The sequence below is a fragment of the Saimiri boliviensis genome, chromosome 8 (assembly GCF_048565385.1).
Source record: "Saimiri boliviensis isolate mSaiBol1 chromosome 8, mSaiBol1.pri, whole genome shotgun sequence".
Lineage (NCBI taxonomy): Eukaryota > Metazoa > Chordata > Mammalia > Primates > Cebidae > Saimiri > Saimiri boliviensis.
In genome coordinates this window covers 126,841,319-126,861,089 of record NC_133456.1, presented here as the reverse complement: position 1 = coordinate 126,861,089, position 19,771 = coordinate 126,841,319, and the positions used below count along the sequence as shown (strand labels likewise).

Below are 19,771 nucleotides of genomic sequence, written 5' to 3'. Positions count from 1 at the left end.
TGAATATGTGTTTTACTATGACCATTTACTAATCATTTCAGTACTTCGATAAAAAGGATTCATAAATGGATACCCGATTACATTTGGTTCTGTTAGTAGATCGTGGCTTCCAAAGTTCTATTGATTTGGGCTGGGCGTGGTGGCTCACACCTGTAATCCCAGCACTTTGAAAGGCCAAAACGGGCAAATCTCTTGAGCTCAGGAGTTGCAGAACAGCTTGGCCAACATGATGAAACCCCATCTCTACTAAAAATACAAAAATTAGCCAGGCGTGGTAGTATGTGCCTGTAATCCCAGCTACTGGGAGTCAAAGGCAGGAGAATCACTTGAACCCCAAAGGCGGAGGTTGCAGTGAGCTGAGATTGTGCCACTGCACTGCAGCCTGGACGACAGAGTGAGACTCCGTCTCAAAAAACAAAGAAGTCCTATTGATTTGGAATGAAATGTGCCATGATAGAAATACTCAGATTTCATCAACATTTTGAGAAAGAAAAAAATTTAGATGCTTAGATTATTTAATAAATGTGTACTTTCAGTTCAGATGTTGATCTGTTCAGCTTTTTATTTTATTTTTCCTTCTAGGCTGGTGCGTGGCCTCTTACTCAGGCTCCTTCATCTACATTTGCAATTCCCCAGGAATTAGAAAAAAGTGTACAGATGGTAAGTTTGCAGGAAATATATTAGAAGACTAAAGGAATTTTAACAACTATCTTTCTATTATTATCACCTTTAATATTTTTTCAAGGTCTTAAGGGTTCCTGTGATAAAAATAGATTCACAAATTACAGTCAGTCTGCCCTTAGGAATAATATGTTATTGTAGTTACTAATATTAAAACTAAAATGCCAAGAATGTCATACAGTTCTTTGTCAAAGCATGTCTCTTATTTTGAATAAATCTATATTCTGCTATTAAGAAGTTTTAAATTATAAAAATTTTGATATCAGAAGAAGGCTTAGAATTCAACACTTAAGTCTTTTCCGTGGCGCCTGGAAGGCGTATAGCTGCTTCAAGATGAAGCTGAACATCTCCTTCCCAGCCACTGGCTGCCAGAAACTCATTGAAGTGGACGATGAACGCAAACTTTGTACTTTTTATGAGAAGCGGATGGTGACAGAAGTTGCTGCTGACGCTCTGGGTGAAGAATGGAAGTGTTACGTGGTCCGAATCAGCGGTGGGAACGGCAAACAAGGTTTCCCCACGAAGCAAGGTGTCTTGACTCATGGCCGTGTCCGCCTGCTACTGAGTAAGGGGCATTCCTGTTACAGACCAAGGAGAACCGGAGAAAGAAAGAGAAAATCAGTTCGTGGTTGCATTGTGGATGCTAATCTGAGCGTTCTCAACTTGGTTATTGTAAAAAAAGGAGAGAAGGATATTCCTGGACTAACTGATTGCACCGTGCCTCGTCGCCTGAGGCCCAAAAGAGCTAGCAGAATCTGCAAACTTTTCAGTCTCTCTAAAGAAGATGATGTCCAGTATGTTGTAAGAAAGCCCTTAAACCAAGAAGGTAAGAAACCGAGGACTACAGCACCCAAGATTCAGCGTCTCGTCCCTCCACGTGTCCTGCAGCACAAACGGCGGCGTGCTGCTCTGAAGAAGCAGCGGACTAAGAAAAGCAAGGAAGAGGCCGCACAATGTGCTAAACCTTTGGCCAAGGGAATGAAGGAGGCTAAGAGAAGCGCCAGGAACAAATTGCGAAGAGACGCAGACTTTCGTCTCTGCAAGCTTCTACTTCTAAGTCTGAATCCAGTCAGAAATAAGATTTTTTGAGTAACAAATAAATAAGATCAGACTCAAAAAAAAAAAAAAAAAAAGATCCAACGTTTAAAATATCACTAGTTTTCCTTTTGAATTTTGAGCAAATACCTCATTCAACCCTTGTAATATTTTTATTTCTGTCCTATAATGTAGGTAATACATGTGAAATAACTGCTAGTAGAGTAAGTAGTAACAGGGCTTGATAGTGGTCATAGTTTCATGGAAATAGTAGAGGAGAGTCCTGTAACCAGTCAGGTAGATTTCAGGAAGGCGAGCATGATGGACTTTCAGAATAGGAGGCTAAATTAGGACTTCTTACATCATCTTTGAAAAGAGGTTGTATCATAGACTATTTTAGAAACTATGTGAAGAAGAGCATTTGTGCAGACATTCATTGGATGGGAAGACTATAACCCAAGGTTATTACAAATTTTACAGAAAGGATACATCCCAAAGTGCTGGGATTACAGACATGAGCCACCCATTGGCAGTCTTTTACATTTCTCTTTAAAAATCCTGTGTCCTAGGAGCTGGCAGAAATGAAGTTTTCCTTTAGTTTTTTCTTTTCTCTCTCCTTGAAATAATTATTTTCCATTTCTAGTTTTTAACTTCTTAAACTTTATCAATTGATGTATAGCCTTCATCAGGTTTTAGTTCCTCTGTTTACAGATAGGAAGTGAGTTTCTTTCTGTCTGTAAAATTCTGATTCCAAAAATACTGTTCTCTCCATTTGGATTATCTCTAATTACCAGTAGAGGGAGTTTGTTCTTTTTTTTTCTGGTAAGTCCAAGTTTTCAGATACATGGGCTTGAACTCCGTTTGTATACTTAATAGTGTACAGTTTTCACATGTAAATTAATTCATCCTGCCTTAGTGATTTGCATTTTTTATACCTTAATCTTAAATATAACTATTTATCAAAATTTACTTTTATTTACACCAAAGTATTTAAAAACTGTGGAATTAAAGCTGTAATTAAAAGTAATTCATTTTGTACTTTAGGCCTACAGATCTTAATTGTTATATTTCTTTTTTTACCTAGGCCAAAACCTGAATAATACTAAGAAGTATCTAAAGTAGTATATATTAATGTAGCTATATATTAGAGGTAAATAAACTCATTGAATATGAAATGTTAATTTTTAAGGCTCTTTGAGATCTAATTAATGCCCTTAAACAGTATTTGAAAAATGTTGGGTTTTATCCTACTTACTTTAAAATAAGAAGTTTAGTCGACATATATTTCTTACTTAAGAAGCTTTGCTAACACAATTATTTTAATGATAGAATCAAGGAAGATTTTATAACTTTGGTCTTTGTAGTACCGCATGAATTGATGAATTTATTGGAGTCTGTTCTTGACCAGCCATATAGATATGAGAGTCTTTGAGGTCGGATTATAAATGTAAGGATGAATCTTCTTTTGGCATATTGATGTTATCATCAATAAAACTTTACCAAATGGTACTACTGAAGAGGTAAAACATGTTTTAAAGCTTGGAATATACATCTTAAAGCCAGCTTTGCACTTTAAATTATGGGCATTTTTAAGCTGGAATTTCTCATTTCCAAAAGTGTTTTGAGGAAAAAAAAAAAAAAAGATTTTTAAAAGTTTGATTTTGCTTTTGTCCAGAGATTCATTGTAAATATTTTATAGATAAATAGTGAATTATATAGTAATGACTGATTTGATTGATACCCTGGGGATTATTAATTTGTCAGATCATACTTCTCAAATCCCCTTATGATGTATTTCAGTTTGCTGTTTGTCCGGATTGGAACCAAGCGGGCAAGCTGAAGTATTCCAGGTGGTAGTCATTTCCCATCTTCCTGCAAAGGAATTGGTGGATCTGCTGGTAGAGAAGGATGCTGCACCATTAGAGGGAAAGTAGGCTCGACAGATTTCAGCTCCCCAGGACTAGGCAGACCTGGAGTAGTAACTACTGAAAGAACTGACTGATTTGCTTGGTTGTAGCTAATAACTTCTGCTGTTAAGGCGTGGTCATAGTATATAGCTGATAGGTCAGTCATTGCCGACTGCTTTATGTGAACTTCCTTTTTAAAGTACAAAAGGTAAACTTTGATAGACAAACAAAAGCTTTAAGTATGTTACATATGGTATATCATGCCAAAAGTTTGTCCAGAATTCTGAATTATGGCGTAATGCAGTTCATTTTTTAGTTTTATAAAGAAATTGAATTTTTATCTTTTTCACATTCAGTATCATTTTTCCAGTTTTGTGTTTGTTTTCTTTTGTTTTTGAGATAAAGTTTTGCGCTTGTTGCCCAGGCTGGATGGAGTACAGTGCTGCAATCGTGGCTCACTGCAATCTCCACCTCCCAGGTTTAAGCAATTCCTCTGCCTCAGCCTCTCGAGTCCCTCAGCTGGGACTACAGGCACACACCATCACACCTGGCTGATTTTTTGTATTTTAGTAGGGATGGGGTTTCACCATGTTGGCCAGGATGGTCTCGATCTCCTGACCTTGTGATCTACCCACCTTGGCCTCCCAAAGTGCTGGGATTACAGGCGTGAGCCACCTCGCCCAGCCTCATTTTTTCAGTTTTTATTATGTACTAGCTCTTTATTAAAGAAAAAGGAATTCAGTGTTTTTGTCCTGTAATTACACATTCAGTCCAGGGAGGAATGTTTAAAATTTCAAGGCTACATTAATAGAATTTAAATTTAATTGTTAGCAATAATATCAGCAAAAGGATATCCAGAGACACAGCATAAAACTTCGTATTTGTGTCTGATTGGATGTGGAAGTTATATGTTAGCAAATGGTAGATTAGAAATGAAGGTGGGGCGGGTGTGGTGGCTCACGTCTGTAATCCCAGAGTTTTGGAAGGCCAAAGTGGGTGGATCTCCTGAGGTCAAGAGTTTGAGATCAGCCTGGCCGACATGGAGAAACCCTGTCACTACTAAAAATACAAAATCAGCTGAGTGTGGTGATGGGTGCCTGTAATCCCAGCTAGCTACTCAGGAGGGTGAGGCAGGAGAATTGCTTGAACTCAGGAGGCAGAGGTGTCAGTGAGTCGAGATCTCGCCATTGCACTCCAGCCTGGGCAACAAGAGCGAAACTCCGTCTCAAAAAAAAAAAAAAAAAAAAGGTGGGTTTCTGTTTTCATGGTGAAATATATATGTTGCCGTGTTTGGTTAGGAAGTGAAATTTATAAAGCCCACAATAGTATCATTCAGAAATGATAATGAGTCACTGACTATGTCATTTCTGATTTCATACAGAGCAGTGCTGTGGTTTAGGGGAGAAAACTCTAGAACAGATTGTCAGTTAAAAGAGCTGGAATAATATGTGTATGACCTTGATTAGGGATCATAGGAACGTGCTTTCTCCTCTGTAAAAGGAGATGGTATACCAGATGGGCTGTAATGTATTTTTTAATGTGAATGTCTTTTATTGCTTTTGTTGTACAGTGTTAATTAACTAGGTAAGTTATAGTAGCTAAAAATAATGTGTGTGTGTGTATGTTTTTTTTTTTTTACAGTTTGAATTATTTTATAGCCAACATTTCAGTGGAAGGAAACTTACATGGTTACATTATCTCTGTACAGGTAAAATGTATTTAATTATATCTGGCTTAGTAAAATTTACCTGATACGATTATATTAATTTAGAAAGAGATTTTCTATGGCCCAATTATAATTTTTAACCTTTTCTCCTCCATCAACCTTTCTCCATTAACACAACTAACAATGAGATTCAAGTATAGCAGTTTTTAATAGTATTTGCTAATTATACTGTTTATAATCTTGCTGCTTTTAAAGAAATGTTCTGACTTTATACTGATTTATTACATTTCTGTAGCCAACCACTACATTAGCAGATTTATTTAGAAACTCAGATTTGATGGGTCAGACACAGTTAGAAACTTGTGTGCCAGATCCCCTTGCCAGTTTCATTATTACAGCATCAGAAGGAGACCTAACCATTTGATTTTTACTTGTCATACTGCAGTAAAGCAATAGTAAAGCTTTTTGCAGAAAGTCCCACTTAATTTTCAATAGTTGCTAATTTTTAAAAACTTTAATCAGAATCTGATTTCCTTTGCTGCTTTCTGGAACAATGGAGTCCACTTATTTACAGTAAGGTTAATACCTGAAGCATTGTGAACTGTTAGTGGTTGCTTTTAGTCACCTGAAGTTGTAAGCCAAAGCAAACACTTGAATTTTCTTTTCTTTTCTTCTTTTTTTTTTTTTTTTTTTTGCTAAAATATGCTTTGACAAGTTGATTGAATCACTTTTCCTTTGTACAAGAAGGAAAGGGTATATATGCTAATATTTCTTAGAAGTGGTACAGGAAAATCATTTGCCGTAGCTTTTATTAAGAAATGTTTTCTATCCCCTCCCCAAGAGAGATTTCATCCTAGAAACTGATACTTGCTGTTTATTTGACTAATTTACATCTTGGGAACATAATGGCTCATTATATTAGTAATACATTTTGCATTATTTGTGTAAGGTGATCGTTATTGAGCAAGTTGGACATTCTAATTTTTAAAATATTTTTTGAAATGAGATTTTCATTGATAGTCTTAATGGTCGAAGATCAAACTTTTTTTTACCTTTGGCTTGGCACAGTGGCTCACACCTGTAATTCCAGCACTTGGGGAGGCTGAGGTGGGTGGGTCACTTGAGTCAGGGAGTTCGAGACCAGCCTAGGAAACATGGCAAAACCCCATCTCTGCTGGAAATCCAAAAATTAGCCAGGCATGGTGGAGCACATCTTATAGTCCCAGCTACTTGAGAGGCTGAGGTAGAAGGATCACTTGAGCCCAGGAGCTCGAGGCTGCAGTGAGCCATGATCATTCCACTGTACTCCCACCTGGCAACAGAGCAAGACCCCATCTCAACCAGTCAATCAATAAGTTGACCTTTAATTTTACAAATTTTCTATTTCCATTTTGTAAATATAATTTAAGAAAAAAATGCTGGATCAGGGTTTTAGTTTTTTTTTTGTTTGTTTGTTTTTCTAAGAAAACTAATATATCTTAGTGTAGTTCGATTTAGCTTCCTTTTGTTTTCCATGAATATATCTGTCTTGGGGAGTTTAAACTCTTGGTTATTCTCATTATTTCAACAGTAATCAACGTGTCTCCTAAAGTAATTTTAATAAGGGGCTCATTTTTTTCATAACAACTAGTGCTGTATAGGAAGAAAAGAAATTTATGCACATAATTTTTTAGCCATTGGAATTGAGTCTGAAAGTAGTCACCAATATCACCTAAATAGGAAAGAGAGTAACTTTCTTTCTGTTTTTGAGCTATTCTAAATTTCCATGCTGATACATAATAATTTGATTTGGGGAACTCTTTTGTTTGTTCATTTCTTTTATCTTAATATTATTTGTGTTTTAGTTAAAACCAAGTAGTTAATTCCTTTGGAAAGATAAGTTGAATGAAAGTTGAAAGAAATGAATTCCTTATAAGTTCATTTTTTGTTTTGAAATCACCTAAGGTACTGAAGTGAATCACACCTGTGACCTGTCAGTGAAACCAGGAGTTAAGAGTTTTTCTTCCCAGCTTTATTAAGCTATAATTGACACATAAAAATTGTATATATTTATAGTGTATACTGTGATGCTTTGCTATATGTTTATACTGTAAAATGATTAACTCAAGCTAATTAACATGAGTAGCATCTCATGTACTTTTCTTTTTTTGTGGTGAGAACATTGAAGGTCTGTCATAGCAGTTTTCAAGTTTTACTCTGCAGTATGGTTAACAGTCACCATGCTTTGCCATAGGTCTCTAGAACTCACTGGTCCTAACTGAAACTTTGTCTCCTTTGGCCAACATGTTTTGTTTTATTTTTGTTTTCCGTTTGTTCATCTAACAAAAAGATTCTCACACACTATGTGTATTGAAGATGCTTGTTCTAGATGACCCATATATGGCCTAAGGCTCCAAGACTTCTTTACAGCACTGGCTCCGAGGCTGGGCAGATTGCTCGGAGTTCCGTTCCTTGAGAACTACTGTTACTTCTGCTTAAATATAGAATGAAATTATTCCTTCCTACTCCGTTTGTACATTCCCCGATCATTGAATACCCAAGAAAAGGTCAATTTTTGTTTTGTAACACATGAAGAGTCTTCACATATGGTTGATGGTACACAAAGTGGTATTTGGGGGAATTTAGAAGCAGGAGACCTGTGGTTGAGTTATTAGCTCACAACTTAACTAGCTGTGTAATCTTGAGCAAGTTACTCCCCAGTATCTGTGTCAGGCTCCTTTGAGCCTGTTTCCTTACCTTTATCTTTGTAAAATTCATTGATTAACTCAGAGAACATTTTCTGTGTCGACAGTGGACAGAAATAAAATACAGAGCCTCGACCCTCAAAAAAAAGCTCATGTCTAGTAGGAAGACAGGCAGGTACATAGGGACCATACAGTGTTTTGAATGTGGTAGAGGCCACCCCAGGGTACAGAATGGTGGTGGCAGTCAGGTCCTGGCGAGGGAAGGCTTCTGGGGAGATCACACCTCACCTCGTTTTCAAGAACTAATAGGGCCAGGTTCAGTGACTCACATCTGTAGTCTAACACTTTGGGAGGCAAGGCAGGAGAATCCCTTGAGCCCAGGAGTTCAAAACCAGCTTGGGCAACATCATGAGACCCTGTCTCAGGGAAAAAATAAAAACCACACACACACATAAAAAATAAAAAGCATGAATAGCACTTCACCAACCTAGGTAAAGGAGAGTGTTGACAGTGTGTTACTAACAGAGGTCGGGATTTTAAGAAACAGTCTATGATGCCGGATGTGGCAGAGTGAGAAAAATCTTGAGAATTCCACTGGATTTATGACTAGGGCTTTGGTTAGAATTAACTAAGGAATAGTTTGATAAAGACATACAGATACTTGATAAAGAGATATAACCAGACAGTGTAACAGAAACCATTGCCCTATCTGGATATAAATAAGTTTTGTTGGTGGCAAAGCGAGAAGTTGGAGAGATTCCTTGTCAGTTGCTGAAAGACACCTTGAGAAATGATGAACTCAGGGAAGATAAAACTTGACCGGACAGTACATAGTATGGATCAGGCTAGAACTTTGTGAACTCTAAATCATAGTATGTGTTGGTAGTTACTATTGTTTGGCAAAATAAAAGTAACACCATTTAACTGTGCATACCTTACAAGGTAACGATTCTATTCACTAAATTCGTCTCGTTTTTGTTTTCAAATACTTCCAACAGCTAAAAATAGGGAGGGGTGTTAATATTGTCTAATGTCCAGTCCATGTTTAAATTTCCCTGATTGTCCCAAGGTGGTGGCTTGGCTGTCAGAGGTCACTAATTGCATTTGGTAGTTAGTCTTCCTTCCACCTCCACACCCCTCAGCATTCTCTGACATACTGTTTGAACAGACCAGGCCAGTAGTCTTGTAGAATATCCAGTGCTCTAGATTTGTTAGATTACTTATTTGTGATTTTTAACATTTGTTTTCTATTCCTCGTATTTTCTGGAAGGTGGAAACTAGTTCTAAAGGTTTGATTATACTCAGTCAAGTATTGTTGGCAAGGATATTTCATAGGTGGTCCTGTGTATTTCATATTGCATTATATCAAAGGCGTCTAATGTCAGATTGTCTCACTATTAGAGATGCTAAATTTGGTCACTTGATTAAGGCAGTAACCACCAGATATCTCCATTTAGAGGTACTCTTTCCCCTTTTCAATTAGCTTAGCAGGCAGTCTGAGGGATGATGCTTTGGCTCATGAATACCCTGTTCCAGGAACCAAATGTAGTTTTAGCCTCCACTGATGATCCCTGCCAGAATCAGTTGTTTGGTTACTGATTGAAAGTGGTGTTACTCTATCATGCCTTCAGCATTGATTAACTAACATTCTTTTGTAAAGAAAACCTTTCCTGAGAGTAGAGAGCTGACACAGACATTGAGGAGTGACTTGCATGAAACTATTGTTGAGAGTTCAGCCCACACTTTATTTCCTGTCATAACCGCTGCTTGAATTATGGTTGGCTTGCTTTAATTATGCATGTATCAGAATGTTTTGTTTTAGTTTTTAGTTTCTTAGGGTTTGCCAACCTATTCTGCAGGGTAAATCACCACTCTTTTCATTTCTCTGTTTACATCACAGTAATTAAATGAATCATCCAAGTTTGGGGTTTCCTTTCCTGCCCCTCTGTCTTCCCACCACTTCCCCAGTCTTTTCAGTAAGAGTACAGTGCTAAGAGAAGTGGGAAGAGGTCATTGTACCCCTGACCCCTGGTAAAGTATTGAAAAGTAGCAAGAAAGTGCACAATGCAAGAGTGAACTTAATAGGAAGGAAATGATGCTTTGCCCCTTGCACAGTCTCCTAATGCTCTTTGAGTCTCGTGGTGCTGAAAGACGACTTGTGTGTGGCAGAAGGCTCAGGCTGTTTTCAAACCCATGGCAGCATATTATAACATCAGTGACATCCTGGCTGACGATCTCACTTAATCATCTGTGTGCTTGATGCATACTCTGCTGCTTGTTTCTGCATATGATGAAGTCATTGCAGAAATAACAAAATGCAATTTATATGTTTTACTTCTTACCACATTTTCCAAACTTAAATGTTGGTGAGAGTCCTGTTTATAGAGAGTATTAATAGTATACTCCAAATGACAATTTTTTACACAAGCTGTTTCTATGAATTGGATATTGAATTATATATATATATATATATATATATATTTTTTTTTTTTTTCTTTTAAGACAGAGTCTCGCTCTGTCACCCAGGCTGGAGTGCAGTGGCACAACCTCAGCTCGATGCAACCTCCCCCTCCCCAGTTCAAGGGATTCTCCTGCCTCAGCCTCCCAAGTAGCTGGGATTACAGGCATGCATCACCACACCTGGCTAATTTTTTGTATTTTTAGTAGAGACACTGTTTCACTGTGTTAGTCAGGATGGTTTTGATCTCCTGACCTCGTGATCTCTGCCTGCCTTGGCCTCCCAAAGTACTGGATTACAGGCATGAGCCACCATACCCGGCCTGAATTTAATATATTAAACATCCTTTTGTGATAATTGAAAGGGTTAGAAATTTTTTCTCTTGGTATTTCCATCCAAATAATTCTGAAAAACATTTCTGAATATCAGTTTTATCTGAAATAAGTCAAGGCATAAATGAAAATAATCAAGGTAATAATGTATGTGTGATGATATTAAGCTAATGAGTTGACTCATAGCCTTTAAAATCTTTAATTAGGTAATGAATAAATAAAGGAAGCAGAAAACCTTAATCAGAGTTACTAATTATCCTTGAGAGGGAAAATTCAGTCTCTGGGGTAATTTCATGTGATGTACAGCTTCCTTGAGGTAACAAAGAAGAGCTTTAAAAGAAAATCTCATGTTGATTTTATTTATAATCTATTCAGCAGTCAAGTAATGCAGGCCGTGTATGTGTTAGAGTCACCAAACCACAGCTTCTTGCTTTAGGAAGCAATTCTTGATTTGCATCACTTTTTTTACATGTTATGGAGCATTACAGAGTGCAGACATGGTTGTCCTATCATTCATTATGCACTTTTCAGCGTGCTGATGTCATGCTGCTGTCTCCCACGATGTTGCAGAACTGTAGGATGTGTAATACTTGCTCTGTCTCTTACAGCTCTCTTTTTTGAGACAGATACTCACTCTGTTGCCCAGGCTTAAGTGCAGTGGTTGCAACTTGGCTTGCTGCAACTTCCAGCTCCCGGGTTCAAGCAATTCTCTCTCTCTGTGTCTCTTTTTTTTTTTTTCTTTCTTTCTAAAGAAGAATCAAGCAATTCTCATACCTTAGCCTCCTGAGTAGCTGGGCTTACAGGCATGTGCCATCATGCCTGGCTAATTTTTGTATTTTTAGTAGAGGCAGGGTTTTACCATGTTGACCAGGCTGGTGTCAAATTTCTGGGCTCAAGTGATCTGCCTGCCTCGGCCTCCGCAAGTGCTGGGATTACAGGCATGAGCCACTGTGTCTGGCCCATACAGAACATTTTTATGAGAACATTCAGATTAAATGTATTTTAAAGTTTAACCTATCAACGATTTTAATAAAAGAATGGGTCTGCCTATTTGTCTCTCCTTTCATACCTGTTTGCCTCTAGGAAGTTACTAGAAAGAAAAATGTTATTTATGAGACATAATAGCATTAATTTTGGCAGAAATTATGGCTTAGGGCCGCAAAAGCATTTTCCCTGTGGCTGCAGACCTCCTAGGAGGCTTGAACCTTTCCCGGGAGAGCCCAGATTTGGACAGCACGTGAAGCAGTTGCTGGTATCATGTTCCCCTTTGTCCATTCGCCTTCTGCCACCTCCTTTTATTGTTTGGTGTTTTTGGTGGTGGTGTTGTTTCTGCTTAAGTCTTAGCCTTTCTATTAATATTTAAAGACTTTTTTTGTTTTTTGAGATGGAGTCTCGCTCTGTCAACCAGGCTGGATTGTAGTGGCGCGATCTCAGCTTACTGCAGCCTCCGCCTCCCAGGTTCAAGCAATTCTCCTGCCTCAGTCTCCTGAGTAGCTGGGACTACAGGCGTGCGCCACCACGCCCAGCTAATTTTTGTATTTTTAGTAGAGAAGGGGTTTCACCATGTTGGCCAGGCTGGTCTCAAACTGACCTAAAGTGATCTTCCTGCGTCAGCCTTCCAAAGTGTTGGAATTAACAGGCGTGAGCCACTATGCCTGGCCTTAAAGACTTTTTTTAACCTACTGGTAAAGTTATGATAGCTTAATTGATTTATACTATATACTCAAAACTAATGGCCTTTCATCCTCACCTCCCTGAGAAACAAAATGACTACATTGTTAACAGCAATGGGTGTACAACAATTTAATAAAATTATTGGTTCACTCTTTCAGAAGAAAATGTCTGAAATAAACAATTATTACTCAAGTAATTTTGAAGTGTTTTTTTGAATGGTGAGTTCACTGTCAGTTTTTGTTTTAATCGTAGGTGAGGTTAAAATGAACTATTTGGGCAAACCATATGTAGCCATGGTTACAACATACCAAATGGCAGTTCTTCTTGCCTTTAACAACAGTGAAATGGTCAGTTATAAAGAACTTCAAGACAGCACTCAGATGAATGAAAAGGAACTGACAAAAACAATCAAATCATTACTTGATGTGAAAATGATTAACCATGATTCAGAAAAGGTATGTAGTAATATTCCAAAGAATTTAAGCATCATCAACATTAAATCTTTTTCATGAGACGTTTGCAGTTTTAAAGTAAGGCTGTAATTGTCAGTGCGCCTTATGCTCTGGAAGGCACTTGTATCTGCTGCATTGCTGCACGCTCCGTAGAGCTGGGAGCATGAGGCATCACAGAACATGCTGTGTGAGTTGGTGCCATGTGCCCTTTATAGTTTGACTTTATTTGTCCTCTGTGACAGCTTATTGAATAATTGCAGAATTGCGATCTGGAAGATGTTGATTAACTGAGGTTTTGAAACTAGCCTTTAAAAGATTTTCCAGGTTTTTGTTTTTTAAAATGTGCTTAATTTCATGGTTCTATAACAGGAAATGACAGCCTGTTGATATTTATTTGTATATATATTTAATATGTGTAACTCCATTCCAAGTGTTCTTAATTTCAGTAATTTTTTCTAGTTATAAGATGTTGTTGCTTTATTGTCATAGTATATCCTAGATGTTTAAATGGTTAAAAATGCAACAGAGGTGGTGGGATTGTGTATCGCCTTCAAATTATTGTGCTTATAAGAAAAAAATTCCCATAAATAATGTTTTGTTTTTACTTTGGTAAATTAATAACCTGCAGCTTATTTCTCTCATCAGTTCATTTTGCTGACATTCCTAAGATTATGATGACATTTTATAGTCTATAATTGACCAACTGTAAAAGGTATATATTCTGAAATTCAAATCAGTGTTTTCATAACTTAGAGAAATTATTAGTTTTTCTGGCTTCAGAATCTTAGCCAAATATGGATTGATTTATTTATTTTTGAGATGGAGTTTCGCTCTTACTGCTCCGGCTGGCGTGCAATGGCACGGTCTTGGCTCACTGCAACCTCCATCTCCCAGGTTCAAGCGATACTCCTGTCTCAACCTCCTGAGTAGCTGGGAGTACAGGCACCACCCCTAGATAATTTTGTATTTTTAGTAGAGATAGGGTTTCACAATGTTGGCCAGGCTGGTCTCGAACTCCCGACCTCAGGTGATCCAGCAGCCTCAGCCTCCCAAAGTGCTGGGATTACAGGTGTAAGCCACCGTGCTCCGTCAAAATAGGGATTTCTTAACATTAATTAATCATGGTTTTTACTTTTAGGCTAGTAAGTGCTTAAAGGTTTTATGTTTTTTTCTAAAACATGCTATTTTTGCTGCCCAGATATGTACAAAATAAACATAGAATTCATGTTTGCATTTTAAATTTTATTTTATATTATTTTTATTTATTTTTGAGACAGGATCTCGCTCTGCCACCCAGGCTGGAGTGCAGTGGTGCCATCTCAGTGCACTGCAACCCCCACCTCCTGGGCTCCAGTGATAATCCCGCCTCAGCCTCCCTAGTAGCTGGGACCATAGGTGTGAGTCACTACACAAGGCTAATTTAAAAAATGTTTTTTTGTAGAGATGGGATTTTGCTGTGTTGGCCAGGCTGGTCTCAAACTCCTGAGCTCAAGCAGTCTGCCCATGTCAGCCTCCCAAAGTGCTGGGATTACAGACATGAGTCACCATGCCTGGCCTTTAAGTTTAATAATCTGCCCATTCCTTAGCAGAATGTCTTAGATTATTATTGATTATTATTGAGGATTTGTTCATCTTCCAAATGCCTCTTGATTCCGCTGCCAGAGAAATTCCACTCGATGATATCAGTGGCTTTCTGAAGCCTGATACAGAAGTTGTTATTCTAAAAATTGGCTTAGCAGTTTTCCCCTGAGCAAAGGCCACTTGCTTCTTGAAGAGTGAATAAAACATGGATTGAAGGGTAAACGCTTTCACCGTCACCCCAGGTCACGGCAAATTGATGCTGTGTGCTGCTGGAGGCACAGCTTTCCTCTGCTGTCAGGCCATGACAGTGGGTATTTTGTTACTGCAGCATTTGTAAAACAATTTGATGGTTTGGTTTTTCAGGATGGGGTGATGGAAAAGTTAGGAACTTTGGTGTTTCATAAAAATTAAAATGTCAAACTATAGGCAATGAGCTTGACTCTTACTTTATCAAAAGGTAGTATATGTAACACTAGGCTCAGAAAATAGCTTATTCCTAAATATAAACTGCTTAAGATTCTGGCAGATGTAAAAGTAGAAAATAATTGGGTTTTTCCTGTTTGTTTGAACAAGAGAATTTTCTCTTAATCTATAATTTATAATATGAAAGTTGTGAGAGTGAAGGCTTTTTTGCTTGATCATTAATGTAGCAGCGTTGCTTGCAGCAAGCTGTTATTTAATGATTCGGGTTTTTATAAATATAAATTTTATTTTTAAATGTAGGAAGATATTGATGCAGAATCTTCATTTTCATTAAATATGAACTTCAGCAGTAAAAGAACAAAATTTAAAATTACTACATCAATGCAGAAAGACACACCACAAGTAAGTGCTTTTAATGTCACATTGTTTGGGGGACAAACATTTAAGCATTGGACTTTACGTAATTTACATTGAGATTGTGCAGAACTTCGTACAGCAAAGTTAATAATAAGATATGGCTTTTCTAGTTTTTTGTTTGCATTTACTAACTTTACAATCAAACAGAAATCTCTACTTGTATTTTAGTTTTTTCTAAGGGAAAAGGTATGGTTTTGTAGTATTTGCTTTTTTTTTTTTTTTCTTTAACAACAGAGTCTCGCTCTGTTGCCCAGGCTGGAGTGCAATGGCACGATCTCAGCTCACTGCATGCAACCTCCACCTCCCTGATTTAAGCGATTCTCCTGCCTCAGCCTCCTGAGTAGCTGGGATTACAGGCGCACACCAACATGCCTGGCTAATTTTTTTGTATTTCTAGTAGAGATGGGGTTTCACTGTGTTGGTCAGGCTGGAGTATTTGCTCTTAAACCATTGGACTGTGTAACCTTGCTTTGCATTTTCTCGAAAAATTCCCACATTGAGAAGTAATAAAATCTCATATTTTTCATTTGTAAAATAAAGTTCTATAGCTCTTATCTTTCAAAGAAAACTTGTCAGTAGAAAATGCTTCTTAAACTTACATGTGCAAATGAGCCACCTGGGCATCTTGTTAAAATGCAGATTGTGGACCAGTTGCGGAGGCTCACATCTATAATCCCAGCACTTTGGGAGGCTGAGGCGAGTGGATCACCTGAGGTTGGGAGTTCCAGCCTGACCAACATGGAGAAACAGTATCTCTACTAATAATACAAAAATTAGCCAGGCGTGGTGACGCATGTCTGTAATCCCAGCTACTTGGGAGGCTGAGGCAGGAGAATCGCTTGAACTTAGGAGATGGAGGTTGAGGTTGAGCCGAGATCGTGCCATTGCACTCCAGCCTGGACAACAAGAGTGAAACTCCGTCTCAAAAAAAAAAAAAAAAAAAAAAAAAAAAATGCAGATTGTGATCTACTGGGTGTGGAATGAGGTCTTACTCCTGACAGGTCGATGTGAGTAGTGGACTTCTGCTCTTCGTTCCTTTAACGCATCAGTGATTGTTGCTTTGGTCTGGGATAGGCTGTTTCTCTATCACTTAGGCTTCCTGATTGTCTCCAGTGTGCAGTCCTGGGGCTGGCGCAGGATGCGAAGCTAATATTAGATGTTAGACCCTCTCCACAAACTTAATTCCCCATGGTAGAGACAAATATGAATTGCCATTTACTTTGAAACCTAAAATGGTCAAGATTCCATTTTCCTCTAGGCTAATAAATAATAATTTGAAGTATATAGATTGTATTTTGTCTTTGAAAAGCTGTGAAGGAGATCCTGTGAATGTGGCATGGCCTGCTTCTATGCCTTGCTTCTCCTGTGTTTCTTGAGCTCCGTGGCTCCATAGAGATAGGCCCCGTCTCCTGGCTTCTCTGCTTGAGCCAAATAAAATGGCACTTCACAGCTCTTCCCTTTGACGCCTGATCCAGTATGCATTTGGAGCTAATTACTGCAGTTGACACAACTCCATCTAAAAGCATCGTGATACAGATTCTGTAATCACTGAAAAGAAACTGATCTTGCAGATTATTGCTGTGTCGTCCTCTACTGCCTCTTTTCCTGAACAGTACAGTTTATAATAATGTAAATGTTTTCTAATGACTCTCAACTTTAACCCTGGAAACTATAGATGTTTTCTCAGTGGTTATGTGATATTAACACAACATAACTGTATAATTTGCTCACTGTTGATTAGAAACGTATTGTTGTGGCACATGCCTGTAATCCCAGCTGCCCAGGAGGCTGAGGCATAAGAATCACTTGAATCCAGGAGATGGAAGTTGCAATGAGCCAAGATCGCGTCACTGCACTCCAGCCTGGACGACAGAGTGAGACTCTGCCTCAAACAAACAAACAAAAAAAAATTTGCACTCACTGATAAAATGAATTTAAAACACATTCAGTGACTTGATGTCTTGTTGGCTTTTTTCTTCTGTAAAACAGGAAATGGAGCAGACTAGAAGTGCTGTCGACGAGGACCGGAAAATGTATCTCCAGGCTGCTATAGTTCGCATCATGAAAGCGCGAAAAGTACTTCGGCACAATGCCCTTATTCAAGAGGTAAAAGGAGGGCAGCCCTCAGGGCTTCTCGGGGTAGGGGGCGTTGTCAGTGTACAGACTCAGTCTCTTTCTTCTTAAAGAGGATACAGAAATAAACAGATCCTCAAATAGCATAAAGAAATGTTTCATACTTAGAATCGTACTCGCTTCTAGTTTCAATATTAAATTCAGATTTGAAGGCTGGGCACAGTGGCTTATGCTGGTAATCCTTCATAGTTGTTGTTCAGACGGAGTCTTGCTCTCGCCCAGGCTGGAGTACAGTGGCGTGATCTTGGCTCACCGCAACCTCTACCTCCCGGGTTCAAGTGATCCTCCTGCTTCAGCCTCCCGAGTAGCTGGGAATACAGGCATGTGCCTGGCTAATTTTTGTGTTTTTATATTTTTGTATTTTCAGTAGAGATGGGGTTTTACCATGTTGGCCAGGCTGCTCTTGAACTCCTGATGTCAGGTGATCTACCCGCTTCAGCCTCCCAAAGTGTGGAATTACAGGCGTGAGCCACCACGCCTGGTGAACACCTGTAATCTAAATGTCTTGTTAGGCCAAGACAGGAGGATCGGTTGAGTCCAGGAGTTTTAGACCAGCCTTGGCAACATAGGAGACCCCCATCTCACCAAAAAATATTTTAAAAATTAGACCAGTTGTGGTGGCATACACCTGAAGTACCAGCTACTTGGGAGGCTGAGGTGGGAGGATTGCTTGAGCCCAGGGAATTGAACCTGGCTGACACAGTGAGATGCTATCTCGAATAATAATAAATTCATTTTTGCTTTGGCTTTGTTTTAGAGCTCTAAAACTTGCCAATTCATTGAGTCTTCTGTTCAGTTATTGAAGGAAGTTGACACATCAGAAACTCGTGCATTCCATAAATATCTGAGCCTACCATGTGATAGATGGCCGGGCTGGTCACTGGGTTGTAGTACAGAGCAGCTGAAGATGTCGCAGGCCCTTTTAGAGTTCACAGTTTAATAGGGAAGAATTACGCTATTGAAATGAAATAGTACACGAATAAATATAAAATTACATTAGCATGCCCTGAAGGAAAAGTACATAGTACCATGAGAAGGTATTTAAATGTCCTGACTTAGGGGCTGCTAGGGAAAACTTTCTGGAGAAAGTGGTGTTTGAACTAAGAGCTGAGAGTTGAATTACAGTTAACTAGAAGCTTGGGTTTGGGTGTGAGTACTTAGATTAATTAGTTTATTGTTTCACTTAATGATGTATCATTATTAGATTTTGCTGTATCTATTCTCCACATTTTCGTTCCTATTTTCATACTTCATTCCGCCTGTTTGCGGAAACTTCAGTGCATTTGGGACACTTTAAACTGATTGGTTAGAAGTCATTACTTACAGCTGAAGAACGGGCAGTAATTTGACTTCCACGTCTCTTCCACAGGTGATTAGCCAGTCAAGAGCTCGGTTTAATCCCAGTATCAGCATGATTAAGAAGTGTATTGAAGTTCTGATAGACAAACAGTACATTGAACGCAGCCAGGCGTCAGCAGATGAGTACAGCTACGTCGCGTGATGTCGCTCTCCTCCAGCGTGGTGAAGATCATTGCCATCACCATTTGGTGTGTTCCTGTGGGAAAAAGCAGGCCTGTGCCTCCATAATTTGGTCATTTGGCAGCCCCTGTTTTCTGCTGTTTACAACATCACCAGTGCCACGTCATGAGCGTCAAAGAAAATGCCTAGAGATATTTCAAGCTCATGTCATGATGACATTTCTTAAAACTTTATTAAAAGAATGAGTGAAGTATTGCTGAAATGTGGAAAGTCGGTTGGGTACCATGCTTTTTCTCCCTTTCACGTTTGCAGTTGATGTGTTTTTTTTTTTTTAATGTATCTTAAAGGACATAAAATTTAAAAACTTAAATATTGTAATATGACAGATAACCTAATAATTGTATCTACATTAAAATGACAAACATGATACTGCTGCTTGTCAAATAAAAAAAAAAAATAAAGAAATAGAATGCCTTTTTTATGTGAATGGAGTATCAGGTTGACCACAAAATATATAGACTCAAAGCCGCGAATGGGCATCTTTAGTTGCATTTTTATCTGAGCGGTTTAATTTACTTGAACTTTTATTTAAATCCTACATGAAAAATGTCTAGATTATTGTTCTTGAGTGCACTGGACTGCATTCAGCATAAGGAATGCTTTATTTTTATGGATTAGATATATTGGATCTAAGCGTTTTGAATCTTGAAGATGTAATTCCATCGGCAATTTCTGGTGGTGTGCTACCCCACAGACGTCGCAGAGTGTGAGCAGGATTCATGGTGACCTCAATCCTGGCACAGAGAGAGCTTTTCATTCAAAAGTTGTCTTTCTTCTGTTGCATAATGC

General features: G+C 38.4%; 1 protein-coding gene and 1 pseudogene across 6 annotated transcripts in view; both read left to right on the top strand.

Moving 5' to 3' along the window:
* Positions 1-19,459, top strand: part of CUL2 (cullin 2) — an 82,033-nt gene extending 62,574 nt beyond the window's left edge. For 5 of the 6 annotated variants that reach the window (XM_039478551.2, XM_039478550.2, XM_039478552.2 and 2 more), the window contains exons 16-21: positions 583-660; positions 5,265-5,331; positions 12,690-12,892; positions 15,194-15,295; positions 17,300-17,416; positions 18,813-19,459. In XM_039478551.2, the coding sequence (XP_039334485.1) occupies positions 583-660; positions 5,265-5,331; positions 12,690-12,892; positions 15,194-15,295; positions 17,300-17,416; positions 18,813-18,944 (699 nt within the window). In that variant the 3' untranslated portion in view covers positions 18,945-19,459. The remainder of the gene's footprint in view (positions 1-582; positions 661-5,264; positions 5,332-12,689; positions 12,893-15,193; positions 15,296-17,299; positions 17,417-18,812) is intronic. The other variant, XM_074405261.1, reaches the window with a different exon arrangement.
* LOC141585483 (small ribosomal subunit protein eS6-like) lies at positions 671-4,873 on the top strand (annotated as a pseudogene).
* Positions 19,460-19,771: the final 312 nt, after the last annotated feature.